We start from the raw sequence: 16,551 nt of genomic DNA, 5'->3' as shown, positions 1-16,551 counted from the left end.
GGGGAAACTTGCAGCTAAATTTAAACATACCTTATATACCTATACTTATGAAATATATCTAAATAGTTTACACTGGTTCATTTGTGACGTTATGTAAATGCTTCACCTTTAGAAGTAAAATCTGTAATAGCTGAATGTCAGTAGTAGAAGGGCCATCTGTCCTAGGTAGAATAATGGTCCCTTAATGACATAGCAATCCCAATCCCCTGGAACCTGTGAAGATGTTAGGTTACATGGCACAGGGGAATTAAGGTTGCAGATAGAATTAAGGTTGCTAATCAGTTGATTTTGAAATAGGGAGATTCTCCTGGTGGGCCCAATGTAATCACAAGGGTCCCAAAGAGTGGAAAACAATGCAGAATGTGAAAGTGTCAGAGTGATTAGATGTGAGAACTTGACTTTGTTAGCTTTGAAGATGGAAGAAGGGGCCAGGAGCCAAGGAATGCAGGCGGCCTCTAGAAGCTGCAACAGGCAAACAGATTTTCCCTAGAGCCTCCAGAACCAAACCTGCTGACACCTTGATTTTAGCCCAGTGAGAACCCACTTCAGATTTCTGATCTCCAGAACTGTATTCGCATTAAGACTGAGGTTATTTGTTATGGCAGTATAGAAAATTAATACATCATCCAAATGTAAATAGCTTCTGACCCTAGAGCAAAACACCTGAAGGGAATTTAAAGTCTTAAAGAAATACTGACCAATCCATTACTTACTTCATAGCAGTGAATTTCTACAATGATTACACTTGGCTTGTAAATTCAAATCTTAAAAGTAATAAATTTGAATTGAAAAAAAAAATTAAACTATACCCATTCATTGTACTGTCTGTCATTCTTTTAATGATGTTTCAGAACAAAGAAAATGTCACATGGTTACATGGGGTTTTTGTTTTAGTATAGGGCACAGGAAACATTAAAGAACAGAAAATATTTTTACAGCCCCAAAACAGATCACTTACAAATATTTGCCAAGTTCATTCTTATGGGATTCATGTAGTTTTGTACTTGATATAACAGTTTACAGAGATGAAAAATTAAAATAGAGCTTTTTTATGAGAAAGACAATAGTACATAATTTAGCCCTTGCTAAAGGTATTCAAGAAGAAAGTGGAGATATTTTTATTTCCAGGTACAAGTCACACACAAGTCTCTCTTTATTCTCTACTTCTCCATTCTCTTTGCATCACTCTAGTATGCCTATCTCCTGGTAATGCTCTGTGCATTTTCCCTCCTCTGTATCTATCTGTGCCATGGCTTCTGGTGTCGTTTCTCCTGTCCCGCTCTTCACTGGGACTTCGCCGTGGCCGTTTTCTCACTTCTCTTGGCTTGTAACCACCATGACTTCTGCTTCGGCTTCTCCTACTCCTCTCGTCCCTGCTCTGGCTCCTGCTGCTCCTCTCATTTCTTCCAGATCCGCTCTCCTCTGGACTCTGGTTATGGTTTCTGGGCTTTCTGTCAGAATCAGAATGGCTCCATTTGCTCTTCTCCCCAGAACTCTCTTGTTTTAAAAACCTAGGCTTTTCCTTGTTACTGTGACTGCTAGAACGTTCTTCATCAAGTTTTCTCTTCTTAGACTTGTCTGTCTCTTCAGAACCACTGTTGTAATTCCCTGAACGCTTGTTTTTCTTTCTTTTCTTCTTCTGTATTTTTTTTTCTTTGTTGTCACTCTCACTGCTGCTTTCTGAAGTGTCACCAGAGGAGGAAGACGAAGAGGAGGAGGATTTGTTTTTATGTTTTTTGTGTTTACTTCTGCTCTTCTGAAGCTTTTTCTTTTTTCTATCTTTTCTCCTTTTCTTTTTTTTCTTCTCAAGTCGATCCAATTTCCTGTTATTGGGAAAAAACAGTGACAGGCTATGTAAAAACAGTCCTTTCACTGACAAGTATAAAATTTTGAATAGACAATATAGTTTCTTAGAAGCTATTAAAAGTGGTATCAAATACACTCTTTACTTTTATTAAATGACAAATCATTTTCTTCCCTTTATTCAAGTCACATATACTATAAGTTTAAATTTAAAAATGCATTAACTGTCTCAGTATACTTTCCTCAATAGTAATGACTATTAAAAAAATTCTTACTGAATCAGAATTTGAAATTATATAGTACCCTAAATAAATGGTCATCCTGGCATAAAGAAAAGTTTGTAACATTAGCTGGACCAACTGCAAACTGAAATATAAAGCTCTAATCAGATGAAACATTAATTTTATGTATGTACTATTTTAAATATGGAAATACTCATCAACATTACACTATCAAATTTCAAGGGCATTTTCTCCAGAAAGTCTGAGTAAGTATAATACATTTTACTTTTTTTTAGTATTCTATTTTAGTTACATAAAATAAAATAATCACATATTAGTTTTCAACAATTGTTTAGACTTATACATAAATAATTAGGACAATTCTATTACAGCATTCTGAATTTCTAAAGAGTATTTCACATTCTCAGAAGAGTAACTTGTTTATATGATATGTCTGAGTTACTCTGAAATAAAAATGTCTTCACTGGATCCTGTCCAGCCATTCTCAAGACTCCGCATACTGAAACATCATGAGCTCCCTCTATTGGATTCAGCAGACATTTCTTGGATTCTTTAATCCAGAGGTAGTCTGTTTAACACGATTCATACTGACTTTAAATTTAAGCATTTTTCAGCATTCCTCATAAAATTGTACAAAATATAAGAAGAGTAATACATGGCCCACAATTTTCTAAGAACAAACCGTATGCAAAGATATATACAAATCTACTATGAAAACTAAAACCTACAAATAAATCTATTTCCAAATTAAATGTTCTGAAAAGTGCAGTGACTTTGCGGTATAAACTGAGTATATAATCTTACATTCATTTTCATATTACTGAAAGAAAGACAAAATTGTACTACTACAGCTGAAGAATAAATCAATAAATGAATGTGATACATGGTTTTAAGTACCTTAAACTTAGGATCAGAGTTGAATATGACACTAAGATGAAACATAAGAAAAAATGTAGTTGAATTCATTAAACAGACACTTTTTAATCACCTGAGAAGTTTCTGTTTTTGTTTGGTTGTTAGTGACTTTAAAAATTCGACTTCTGGATCTTCTTCACCCTCACTTGCAACATATTCCTAAGTCAACAAAGACATCATTAAATTGCTAGATTACAAGACAAGTTAGTTATCAGACAGGAAAGGAAACGTTTACAAATAAGAAATTTTATATTAGGGGCATACTGTAGATGAGTATGACATTTTGGATTGGAAAGTGGAATTAAAAAGTTTTTGTAGTCTACCTGCCAAGGAGGATCATAATGCCCTAAGAGGTTAAGACGACTGCTTTGCCACCATTAACAAACTTTTATCAGGAGAGGACGACAGAGAAGCATAGACAAAATGTTTATAGCATGGCTTCTACTCTCTCAATTTTCTTTTTAATTTAATGGAACATAAAAACCAGGAAGATCATGAACTTTAGGGGAAGGTCAAAACATCCACAATTTTTGCCTTTACAAATTCAACAGTACATTATCAAATATATTAAACAGTACAAATACACGATATATACGTTATACGTACAGTCCCTAGCAGTGTTTGAGAAGGAATGTGACTCTTTCAGAGCAACACAAGTTTATGCCAGTGGGAGTCTGGGTTTTAGTCTCAGCTCTGTCTCTAAAAAGCCACATGATCTCAGGGAAATCACTTAACTTCTGTGGGCTCCAGTTTCCTCATTAAATGAAATACATGGTTTGTATTAGAACATCTGCATTTAACCCTTTAAACTCAACCATTTTCTGGATCTATGTACACTTTAATCAAGTAACTGTTTAAAATATTTTCCATATTTTTTAGGGGTTTGCTTTTATACACTTCTTCCCATTGGTTCTGTTTAATGTCACTTCCATGGGTAAGTTAGCAGGAAGGAAAAAGTAACAACCTTATCACCAGATCAGTTAGATATTTTATCCACATAAACCCAGAGGAGCAGTTTCGTTTATTAAAATATAGGTTTAAAAACAATTTCTCATTTAGGTTAAAATAATAAAGAAGCAAAATCAAAATACGTTTTAGGCATTTTCTTTGCTCTAGCTTGCCTTCCTATGGATATATACATATTGGAAAACATTAAGTAGCAATTCACAAGCAATCACATTTAGATTTATAGACATTTTCAGTTTACTGATAAAAAGATCATTACCTGTGATGGATCATTTGCGGTCAAGTTTCTCCCCAGTACGTTTCGTTTCAGTGCAAACCCACTGTTTCTCATCTCCGCTATTAGCTCCGAGGGGTGCATCGATGGTCCTGTTCACAAAAATCACAGCTTGAATGTATCATTTATATCTCTCTACCTTTTTCGGACTCCACAGTAGGAATGCAGCTGAAGCTTTGTTAAGTAAAATCACAGCTAAATCAACTCAATAATCTTCTGCTGAGCAAATAATCAGATATGATTTTCTAAAACAGTAGTCTGGAGATTCAGAATAGAAAATAATTGCATTTTTCTTACGTGCTAGGGGATTCTCTTATGTAACTTTGTCATATTGAAAAAGATACACTGAAGTGTTATCTGCTTGGTAGTTTTTAGTATAAAATCAAAGCAAAATGATAAAAGACTGTAATTAAACTTTTAATGGTTATTCTCTCAGTAAGAATTCAATTTGAAAGAGATACTTACACATATGCTATCGGTAACGATCAATAGTTAATCTTGCATATATACATTCCCAGAGTTTGAAACTTCTAGTCATTAGTTTGGAGTTGGTGACAAGCAATTTTAGGCTAGCTATAGGTGTGTATGTGTTATATTTTCTACAAGCTGTTGTTTCCACTTTTACAAAATCCCCAAACTTTTTGAAAAGTGAGCTTGTTTTTGGTCACATAATATGCTCTACAGACAAACAATATGGACTAAACATAGATGTAATTAAAAATAAAAAGTTTTAAACATCTGCACCCTTCCCTCAAACATTATTATGTTTACATAAGATAGGAAAGATTCTTTCCTCCTTCTTTTGTATATTCCAGTTTCATTTTGTTTTCCCTGCAAGTAGCAAATTATGACAACATTTCATGGAAGCTTTTTAGTTTCTGGCCTAAATCATTACACTGGCTTAAAAGAACTATACTGGGCAATGTATCTGGAATACAGGAAAGAATAAGACAGTTCCTGCCAACAAGCAATTCATAAGGGAGGGTGGGGGATAGAGAAACATTCAGAAACTGATACTCTAGTTTGTTGATTAAATACGTCATCTAATTTCTTTACCTTTTCCCTGATATACTGGTCTTTTACTACTTATTTTGCATGCTCACCTACATGTTACCATAAAAAAACAAAAGGCAATAGGCAATATAATTCAAATCTGTTCTCTTGCCAATAGCATCTTTGGTAAAAAGTTTGGTCAGACAAGTTCAGGTGTAGGTTAATAACTTTTATTGGACTCTGGGCTTTACCATTCTACTCATATTACCAAAAACAATTGAAAGTTGGCTGTAGGTATTAGGGAGATAATTAGAAAAAAACTGCCTATTACTGGTGTATGGGAAGTATTAATAATGTGATGCTTTAATTTACTGGGGGGGAAAAGCCTTATTTAACTGAAAACAAAACAAAAACATCATAAAGCACCATCTTTATTTCATTGATATTAATATTTCATTTTAAAACAACACTGGATTTTTGATTTGTTTTTTCTTTTATACAATTAATTTAATTTCCTGTGGATCACTTTAATGACTTCTAGAAAAATTATTCAACTTGGTTGATAATACTGATAATACGTTAAGTAAAAAACTGAATTTTATAAATTCATTTATTTTATTTATTTTTGGCTGCATTGGGTCTTTGTTGCTGCACGCGGGCTTTCTCTAGTTGTGGCGAGCGGGGTCTACTCTTCATTGTGGTGTGTGGGCTTCTCATTGCGGTGGCTTCTCTTGTTGCAGAGAGTGGGCTCTAGGTGCACGGGCTTCAGTAGTTGTGGCACGCGGACTCAGTAGTTGTGGCTCGCAGGCTCTAGAGCGCAGGCTCAGTAGTTGTGGCACACGGGCTTAGTCACTCCACGGCATGTGGGATCTTCCTGGACCAGGGATCAAACCTGTGTCCCCTGCACTGGCAGGCGAATTCTTAACCACTGCACCACCAGGGAAGTCCCAAAAATTGAACTTTAAATATTAGTACGGAGTGCCTCTAAATGGCATTGAAGTGCTAATATAATGAATAGCTTTAAATTAATTATAGAGTGTTTCACTTTGGTGGCTTCTCAAATTTCACATGTAGGAACCTAATTTTATAAAGTAGAAAATGTCTTTCCTGAAGTGTCAAAACTACATTTCCTTGTCAACAACTTTTTTAGATGTTCAATGAATTCAGAAAGCAAACATGCTAAGAATTAGGATAAAAACCACTCCAGTAAAGGGCTAAAGAGCTTGGCCATTATGATGAGAGGGTACTGATTTCATCAGTTTTCATCAAAAGATGGGTAATTTTAATAAAATGCTTTAGAAAAAACATGCTTTAAAATTTTTCATTACAGTACTTCTAACTACTTCAAGAAAATGATCTCTCCTTCCCCAGGCTGACAGAGATTATTCAGACTATAAAACAAACATTATTCTTCCATCATTTATATTTCTCCAAAATCTCAACTGAAATTTTGTAGTACATATGCTTAGCATATACTTCCACACTGTAAGACTCTAAACAATGTTTAGTGAAGTACCTAACAAATAGTAACTATTATTTTTGTCAGTAGCCATAAAACTTTTGTGATTATTATATATTTTTCACAAAAAAATGCTCTTAATAGTAACATTTTTCAAAATCCAGTCTTATTCACTTCTTTTTGTACTTAAACTTTCTCCTTCTATCATCAAAACTTCTAGAAAGATATGACAAGTCAGGTTTAATTAAGATATATTCAGCAAGGTATCTTTATACTTTCATGTTACTGTGATAGTGGCTATGTAGAGTTAACCTGACAGAAATGACTCCAGCTCTCTGAGAACTCAAAATTTAATTGATATAATATCAATAAATTATATAGGTATGTTGAAGACAGATTTTACAATATGTTCAAATGCAAAATGACTACTTTTTTTGGATGCCTTTATAATTTAAATTACAGATGGAGCTGGGGTTCAGGAAGGTTTGGTTTGCTCTTAAATTTGCTATGGCAGAATGATTCTAGAGAACTCAGAAAAAGGGCATTTGTTTTAAAATGTAGATTTGTGAAGGCTCCTTTCTAGATCACTTCAGTCAGGCTGGGTTAAGCCTCCATAGCTTGAAAACCAGTGTTCCAACTTAGAAAAGTTGGTCCACTGAAGAAACTGTCTTCAACATTCATTAATTTTGCAAACTTTCTTTGCTGTGATGTGGGTAAGCACCAAAATACTAATTGTGACTATGGTATTCAGTTCTATGCCCTGATTAGACCCAGACTATTTTCTACTAGAAAAACAACATGAAGTCAATGTCACAGAAAAAATAAATTCTCAGAAGGCAAATTATGTCCTACAAAATTATGTTTGTAAAGGGTTTAATCTATTCATTAAGAGCATTCATTTTTATAGAACTAAGCAATAGAAGGTAAAAAATGTTCTGTAGTAAAACAGGTATTTTATCAGAGAATAATATAGGAGTCAAAAGAGCTGGCCGTGAGAAAGGCCCTGTCGCCGACTTCCCAATTAGAGGACAGCAGTCCCAGGTGAATCCCACAAATGGCACAGGAGGGAGACTAATGCTGAAGGCAGAGATATTCCTGTGTCTCACTGTTAGCCTGGGCCCATCTGCTCTTCCCAAGGACAGAGCTATCTTCCTTCCAAAGTTCACTGTTCCTTTCAAATGAAGCATTACCTGCTACAGTTTTATGGTATTTAGTGGGAAAGAGGACACTGAGTTACAGGTTAAGTATGGCTGTATTAGAAATACTTTCCCCTCCTTCCCCCAAATTTAATACACTAATTTAATTTATAGGATGCTACTGCTTCCTGAGACTAAAATTCTGTTCCTAGAGTGAATATCATTTTGTTTGTGATGACAGTGGTGATTAATTATTTTCCTTCTCATTCTGTGTGTGTATTTTAACTTGATACAATGAAAAAATCTCAAACCTAGGGAGAATAAAGAGTTCTATATATTCATCACACAGCTTCAACAATTATCAATGTTTTGCCATCCTTGTTTTATTTATTACCTCCAGGGTTTTTTGTTTCTTTTTTGATAGAGTATTTTAAATAAAATTTCAGACATCACTTTGGTATATAAATCACTAATATGGGCTATTTCTTAAAAATAACGCCCTAACACCTTTGTTACACTTATTAATACTGACAGTTTTAAAATCCAGTCAACATTCAGATTTCCCCAATTATCTCAAAAATATATTTTTTTTTACAGTTGGCTTGTTCACATTAGAATCCAAACAAGTTCCACACATTGCATTTGGTTTATGTATCTCTTAAGTCTCTCTCTCCCTCTCTACTTTTGAGGTACAAATGACACACATCTTAAATCTCTTTTAATCTAAAAAAATGTAGCCACTTTTCCTCCACTCCCCCCTTATTGCTATTCATTTGTTGAAGAAACTGGGTCATTTGTACTGTACAATTTCCCCCATTCTGGGTAGTGATGTCATTTAATATGTTCTTCTGGCCCTTGTATTTACTGTAAATGAGCAGTTAGATCTAGAGGCTTATTATTAAATTATTTTGGTATTTTATAACACATACTTTGGGGGAATAATGGAAAGTTTTCTAAAGTTTGGATTCAGGAAAATGACACCTGAAAAAACCCACATTTTTGCTAATGAACTAGACTAAGGAAAAAAGGCTGAGACTTCAACCTGGCATGTTCTTGCTTTCATCATGTATTTATTGTAGTCATAGTAACAGTGATACAAACTTAAAAATGCGTGGGTTTGAAAATAAACCCCCAAACACATCACAAATAAATTATGATTCTTATTTCCATGAAAAGTATGACATTTATTTCTTCCTTCTTTCTTACGGTTAAACTGACTATATATTGTGAAAAAGCCACTCCCTGTCACTAAATGTAAAACGGACACTTCGAAACACTAGTTACAGTACATGATCAAGAGGGAGATTATCACAATTATCTTACATTTGTATTTGATTCCTAATATTACCTAACCTTTTTGCTTTAAAGAAAGCTTATAGAAAGTTACCTTAAAAAAAGACTGAAAAGGGGGGCACAGCATGCAGCACAAGTCCCAGGGAAAAAATGAACAAAGCTATTAATAAAGTGTGTGGGTGATTTTTATTTATATAGATGAGAATGTTTTATGTATGATTTTCTAAAGGTTATGCAAGAACCAATTGTACTGAATTGTAATAAAACTGCTCCATACTGAGAATTTTCCTGACACGTTGCCAGTTCATCTTAGTGGAGGCTGGAAACAATAAGGTTTCTTATTGCCCTTATCCTGAGTTCATACTGAAGAAAGCTAATTTGATCTCTATTAAGACATACAATGTAAAGGAAAAATTAAACATTTCAGTTTTGTCCGTGTGTCTGGAAAATACAGCAAAGGCAGGGAAAGATGAAACTGCCCTTACTGTATGCTAGTGAAAAACACTTTATAAAAAACAACCTTGCCTTATAGAATCAATAATGTTAAAGATATTTGAGTTATATTTGATCATGTCTTTACACTTATATTTTCAACCTAACTTACATGCAGGTATTTTACTGATGATAGAGCTATCACTAAATAATAAAGTGAATGAAGATAATAAAGTGAACTCATAGTCCTAGAGGACTAAGAAAAATCATTTGTGTTGTGATGAACATGAAGTATTAGAAGTCAGCACTATGTTTTAAAGAAGTTATGAGAATAGGAACGCTCTTGAAAAGCTGTGCATCCATGAGCCTCAAAAACAGTATGTTGAGTCAAAGAAGTCAGACACAGAAGAACACACACTATATGATTCCATTTATATGAAGTTCATGAACAGGTAAAAGTAATATATGGGATTAGAAATGACAGTAGTAGTTGTAGGTGGAGGAGTCCAACTGGAAGGGGATAGAAGGGTATTTACCAGGGTGACAGCAATGCTCTATGCTCTGTATCTTGTCGGAAACATTGGTTACATGGGTGCATACATTTGTCAAACTCAATCTACACTTAAGACCACTGCATTTTACTTAAAAATATATGAAATCAGTCAACAGTTATTACTGAATGACTGAGTTACTATAGACTCTCACTACATTTCTATACTAGATCTCTCTCAAACTATGGAGAGAGCCCTGCATAGGGAATTTCAACTTAGTCTTCCCTAGTATATAACGTAGAAAGTGATTTTACAAATCAATATGTATTATTGAGGGCTTATTATTTTATCTCAGTAGGTACTTGAGAAATAAAGAATGGAGAACTTGGTTTTTGCCTTCAAGCTTATAATCTTTTTTGGGAAAATTAGTTAATATAAAAGAATAGGAAAAATATAACTTGTAAATTTGTGTTATAAGATATATTCAGAGAATAAGATGGTAAACAGTGATGTTTAGTATAGTTAGCAAAGCCTAACTCTTCAGCCACTCACTGAACTATTATTTAGGAAGCATGTGCATTGTGGAGAGCATTGGGAATACAAAGATAAATAAGATACATTACGTATTTCAGAAAAGCAATACTTTCTAGGAAAGAACTAGAAACTGAGTTTGACTTTCAAACTCATAGGATTTAGAAAAAGGTAAAAAATATGGCATTATAAATGAGTGGAACATGACGAAGGTCCATGTTAACTTAAGTTTGGTTTGGGTAGAATTATTAATATTTACTAGGTAGACTACATTTCATTCATTCTCCTTTTCCCAGGTAATCACTAGTTAATTTCCTTTACTTGAAGTTGGCAGACCTTGAGTAGATGGAATGATATTAACAGGAAGAGTCATGTAAAAGAGAGTTATGATTGGGATCTGAGAATCATAATACCCCTTTGAGATTATGGGAGGTATAGCCTCCACTAGCCCCACATATGCCTTTAACACAGAGCAGAGCCATTTACTGACAGAACAGGATTGCAATTAATTTGTTAATGTCAATGGAATTTCAAAGCATAGCCACTCTAACAACAAATTTAATCACTGAATTATAATAGTGCTTATAAATAGTTCAAAATGAGTAACCATTTGTAATCACTTAAAATAGCCAAAATTTAAAGTACTAATCAAGAGCATCAACTTGACCTTTGAAACACTATGAATTGACAAGTTTTACTGAATAATTTCTTTAGTAGGTCAATATTTCTTTTTAGATAATTAGTTTCCTCATGCATTTAGAAACATGTATGTTCCCGACTTATCAACTGCATATTTTTTTTTAAACTTCTTATCTTATTTATTTTTTTAATTTAATTTTTATTTTTGGCTGCATTGGGTCTTTGTTGCTGTGCGTGGGCTTTCTCTAGTTGCGGCGAGCGGGGGCTACTCTTCGTTACAGTGCGTGGGCTTCTCACTGCGGTGGCTTCTCTTGTTGCAGAGCACGGGCTCTAGGCACGTGGACTTCAGTAGTTGCGGCACGCGGGCTCTAGAGCGCAGGCTCAGTAGTTGTGGAGCATGGGCTTAGTTGCTCTGCGGCATGTGGGATCTTCCTGGACCAGGGCTCGAACCCTGCATTGGCAAGCGGATTCTTATCCACTGCGCCACCGGGGAAGTCCCTAATACTTTTTATTTTATATTGGAGTATAGCCGATTAACAATGCTGTGATAGTTTCAGGTACACAGCAGAGCGACTCAGCCATACACATACATGTATCCATTCTCCCCCAAACTCCCCTCCCATCCAGGCTGCCACATAACATTAAGCAGAGTTCCCTGTGCTATAACAGTAGGTCCTGGTTGGTTATCCGTTTTAAATACAGCAGTGTGTACATGTCAATCCCAAACTCCCTATCCCTTCCCTCCACCCTTCCTCCCTGGTAACCATAAGTTCGTTCCCTAAGTCTGTAAGTCTGTTTCTGTTTTGTAAATAAGTTCATTTGTATCATTTCTTTTTAGTTTCTGCATATAAGTGATATCATACATTTCTCTTTCTCTGACTTACTTCACTCAGTATGACAATCTCTAGGTCCACCTATGTTGCTGCAAATGGCATTATTTCATTCTTTTTTATGGCTGAGTAACTACTGACAAGGGCTTAATTTTCAAAATATACAAAGAGCTCATACAACTCAATAACAAAAAACCACACAACTACATATTAAAGGAGAGAAGAAATGGTGCCTGCCTAACTTTCCTTCTTTATTTTGAGGTCAATCCTTTATTAGTTTTAATATCTGCCTATTTGAAGAGTTTAGCTTTAAAGGGATTCTGGTAACACAAATACTTTTTCTGCAGTAGAATTATGTTGAAGGATTTTTAAAAATTCTGCCATCAGATGTAGGGCTATCTCAGTAGCTATCCTGGGAGGATTCAACTTCTTCAAGGAGTTACATAAAAGAACTCCGTAACAGATACGGGCAGGATGTGCCAGAAGGGCAACTGAGTTTATCATCTTTCTTTCTAAACAAAGTCCCTCCAGCATGCTCCTAGGTGTCCTTCTAGTACAAGCTTATGATCAGACAATTATTTTGTTAAATTTCCCAAACATGTTCTCAAGCAACAAAAATTCCTCCAACATGATAGGTTGATGGAAAGATGGAAGAGCAGCATGTGGGAGTACTCTTGCAGGAAACTGCTATTAGTACTACAGCTTAGTGTAATATTCTTCAACAAAAATTAAATCAAGACTTAGGGGAATAAGGCAAGGAAAAGAGCACTGATATGTAAACAAATGTTTGCAGCAAGTATAAAATAATACTTTCCTCAATTTAAGCTATTATTAATTTTCATATTGTTTAAACATATTAAAACCTTTGGCATACACAAGACTGGTTAGAGAAACCTGAAACATTAAGTACCAATCATTTTAGGTGTTAGTGGTATGGCTGGATCTCATACTTAGGCGTTATAAAGAAAAAGAAATTTTGTATATGTCATGAATACCCAGTGATACCACTTTGCATTTAAAATTTACTTTTATTAAAAACGTGAAATTTACCGTATTATCATATAGAGTCAGTTCCAAATATTCTTAAAATTAAGTTTAAAAAAATGGCAGGGACTTCCCTGGTGGCACAGTCGTTAAGAATCCTCCTGCCAATGCAGGGGACACAGGTTCATGCCCTGGTCTGGGAAGATCCCACATGCCGCAGAGCAACTAAGCCCGTGCACCACAACTACTGAGCCCGTGCTCTAGAGCCCGTGAGCCACAACTACTGAGCCCATGTGCCACAACTACTGAAGCCTGTGCGCCTAGAGCCCGTGCTCTGCAATGAGAAGCCACCACAATGAGAAGCTCGCACACCGCAACAAAGAGTAGCCCCTGCTCGCCACAACTAGAGAAAGTCCAGGCACAGCAACGAAGACCCAACGCAGCCAAAAATAAATAATAAATAAATAAATTTTAAAAAATCATTTAAAAAAATGGCAAAGTAACTTTAAATATATAGCAACTTAAACCTAAAAAAACAAAAGTCAAATAATTAGTACACTATGAATCTTATGTTAACAAATTTCGAATCAATATTTCTTCACTTTTATGTTGCTTTTACAACTTTTAGGCTTCAGTCCACTATATGAAGAGCTTGAAATTCCTCCCATTCTCACAACAAGAAAAAAGCTGAAAAAACTGAAAATCAATAAATCTTATAGATCTATCGGAGAATTGAGGTCACAGAGCAAATCACTGCCCCCAAATGGGAGAGACAGGTGATACAGAGAATCAGTTTACCAAGACCAGAAACCAACAGAGCCAGCAACTGGTAGAAATACTTAAAGGATAACTGACTATTCTTGGAGACTGAGCAAGGACTAGCTTGAGAGATGAAAACTCCTGGGGGCTCAACCTTAAAGGGGCCCCAACATTTCTGTGAGTTTTACTTCCAGAAGCCCCACCAGGTTCTCACTGTGAACATCAAATAACAATCCCCTTGTACTTCCCTTCCAACAGTGGGAAGGGAAAAATAATCATCTTGAAATACACCCAGAGCATTTTGTTGTCCTGAACAAATGCTTACCCTCAAAGGAAGCTATTTCACCAGAGCCTAACCTATGTGGGTGAAGAAAAAAAGCTGAGAAGTGGGGGAAAAAAAGCTGAGAAACACTTGTGAAGGTTACAGCCCAGGGGCAGAAGCTCACTAAAAAACTGAAACCTAGTCATAGAATTATAGAATGCTTCCCCTCCCCTCATATCTTACCACGACATTAGTAGGGCTCCTGTAAAATAACAGAAGATTACAACTGAAGCCAGGCTCAGCCTCTATTAACAGAGTCTGTAGGGAAACCCAAAGATAACAGAGACCAAAACAATGACACCAGAGGATATTTATCCTCTAAAATCTACAGCTATAGCAAAGAGTAAATACAACCTAACTCCTTGCCAGATAAACATAAAACCTCACACTAAAGGCCTATTTATCTCGGTTCTGTCTACCTGATACACCACGTCTGGCTTTCAACAAAAAATTACAAGTATGCTAAGAGGCAAAAACCACAGTCTGGAAAGACAAAGCAAGCATCAGAATCAAGCTCAGCTATAATGAAGATTCTGGAATTATCAGGTTGGGAATCTAAAATAACTAAGATTCATATGCTAAGGGCTCTAATGGAAAAAGTGGACAACATGCACAACAGATAGGTACTGTAAGCAGAGAGATGGAAACTCTGAGGAAGAATCTAATGGAAATGATAGAAATAAAAAACACTAATAGAAATGAAGAATGCTTTTGATGAGGTCATCAGTAGACTAGGCATAACTGAGGAAAGAATCAGTAAGCTTTAAGATAGGTCAATAGAAACTTCTCAAACTGAACAGAAAATTAAAAAAAAAAAAGAGAACCCAGAATATCCAAAAACTGTAGGACAATTACAAAAGGTGTAACATATGTACAACAGGAATACCAGAAGGGAAAGAGAAAAGACAGAAAAGAATAGAAAAAAATATTTGAAATAATAATGGCTGAGTTTTCTCAAGACTAATGATAGACACCAAACCACAAATCCAGGAAGCTCAGAGAACATGGAGCAGGATAAATACCAAAAATCTGTACCTAGGTATATGATTTTCAAACTGCAGAAAATCAAAGATGAAGAGAAAATCTTGAAAGATATCAGAGGGGGAAAAAAACCTTACCAAGAGAGGAACAAGGATAAGAATCATGAGACTTCTCTTAAGAAACCATGCAAGCAAGAGGAAAGTGGAGTGAAATATTTAAAGGTTGAAAGGAAAAACCTACCAACATAGAAATCATCCAGTATCCAGTAAAATTATCCTTCAAAAGTGAAGAAGAAATACTTTCTCAGGCAAACAAAAATTGAGGAACATGTTACTAGTAGACCTGCCTTTCAAGAAATATTAAAAAGAAGTTATTCAGAAAGAAGGAAATGACATAGATCAGAAACTCAGATCTACATAAAGAAAGGAAGAGCATTTGAGAAGAAATAAAAGAAACAATATTTTACGTTTTTTATTCTTAACTGATCTAACAGATAACATTATTCAAAATAATAACAGCAAGAATAAACTGGATGCATTATAACTTATGGATAAATGAAACGTATGACAGTAATGTTATAAGAGACAGGAGAAAGGAATTGTGTTATATAACAGAAATTGGTTTACTCTGTTATAAGGTACTGGCACTACTCATGAAGTGGTACAATGTTATTTGTAAGTGGACTTAGATTAACTGTAAATGTATATTGCAAATTCTAGGGCAACAACTAAAATTTTTTAAAAATTAAGCATAATTGATATGCTAAGAGAGGAGAGAAAATGGAATCACATAAAATACTCAATTAAAACCAGAGAAAGCAGAGAGTGGAAGACAAAAACAAAGAACAAGGGCAACAAATAGAAGACAATTATAAATATGGCAGATTTTAATCCAATTATGTCAATAATAGATAAAAAAAGATCCGACTCTGTGTTGTCTACAGAAACCCAAGTTAAATATAAAGACACAGAGAGATTAAAAGTAAAGATATGGAGAAAGATATACCATGCTAACACTAATAAAATAAAGCTGCAGTATTACATTATTTTCAGATAAAGCAGATTTCAGACCAAGGAAATTTATCAAGGATAAAGAAAGACAATTACATAATGAAAAAGGGGCTCATTCTCCAAGACATAACAATCCCAAATGTATATGCACCTAACAACAGAGCATTAAAATATGTGAGGCCAAAACTAACAGAAATGTTTTTAGAAATAGACAAATCCCCAATTACAGTTGGAGACTTCAGTGCTTCTCTATCAGAAATGGACAGATCCAGCAGGCAGAAAATCAGCAGGATACAGTTGAACAGCACCATCTATCAACCAGATCTAGTTGTTATTTATTGAGTACTTCATCTAACAACAGCAGAATACATTCTTCTCAAGCTCATATGGCAGCAGTCCCCAACCTTCTTGGCACCAGGGACCGGTTTCATGGAAGATAATTTTAACACGGACGGGGGGGTGGGGGGTGGGATGGTATGGTTCAGGCGGTA

General features: G+C 35.1%; 1 protein-coding gene across 1 annotated transcript in view; it reads right to left on the bottom strand.

The window, feature by feature from the left end:
- Nucleotides 1–816: 816 nt before the first annotated feature.
- Nucleotides 817–16,551, bottom strand: part of CIR1 (corepressor interacting with RBPJ, CIR1) — a 39,867-nt gene continuing 24,132 nt past the window's right edge. Inside the window, exons 8-10 of the mRNA XM_068544902.1 lie at nt 4,186–4,292; nt 3,034–3,119; nt 817–1,823 (exon numbers count right to left, since the gene is read on the bottom strand). Of these exons, the coding sequence (XP_068401003.1) occupies nt 1,154–1,823; nt 3,034–3,119; nt 4,186–4,292 (863 nt within the window). The 3' untranslated portion in view covers nt 817–1,153. The remainder of the gene's footprint in view (nt 1,824–3,033; nt 3,120–4,185; nt 4,293–16,551) is intronic.

This window comes from Eschrichtius robustus, chromosome 5, assembly GCF_028021215.1.
Source record: "Eschrichtius robustus isolate mEscRob2 chromosome 5, mEscRob2.pri, whole genome shotgun sequence".
NCBI classification, from domain to species: domain Eukaryota; kingdom Metazoa; phylum Chordata; class Mammalia; order Artiodactyla; family Eschrichtiidae; genus Eschrichtius; species Eschrichtius robustus.
Note: the sequence above shows the minus strand (reverse complement) of the source record. Positions and strands in the feature narration are given on the sequence as shown.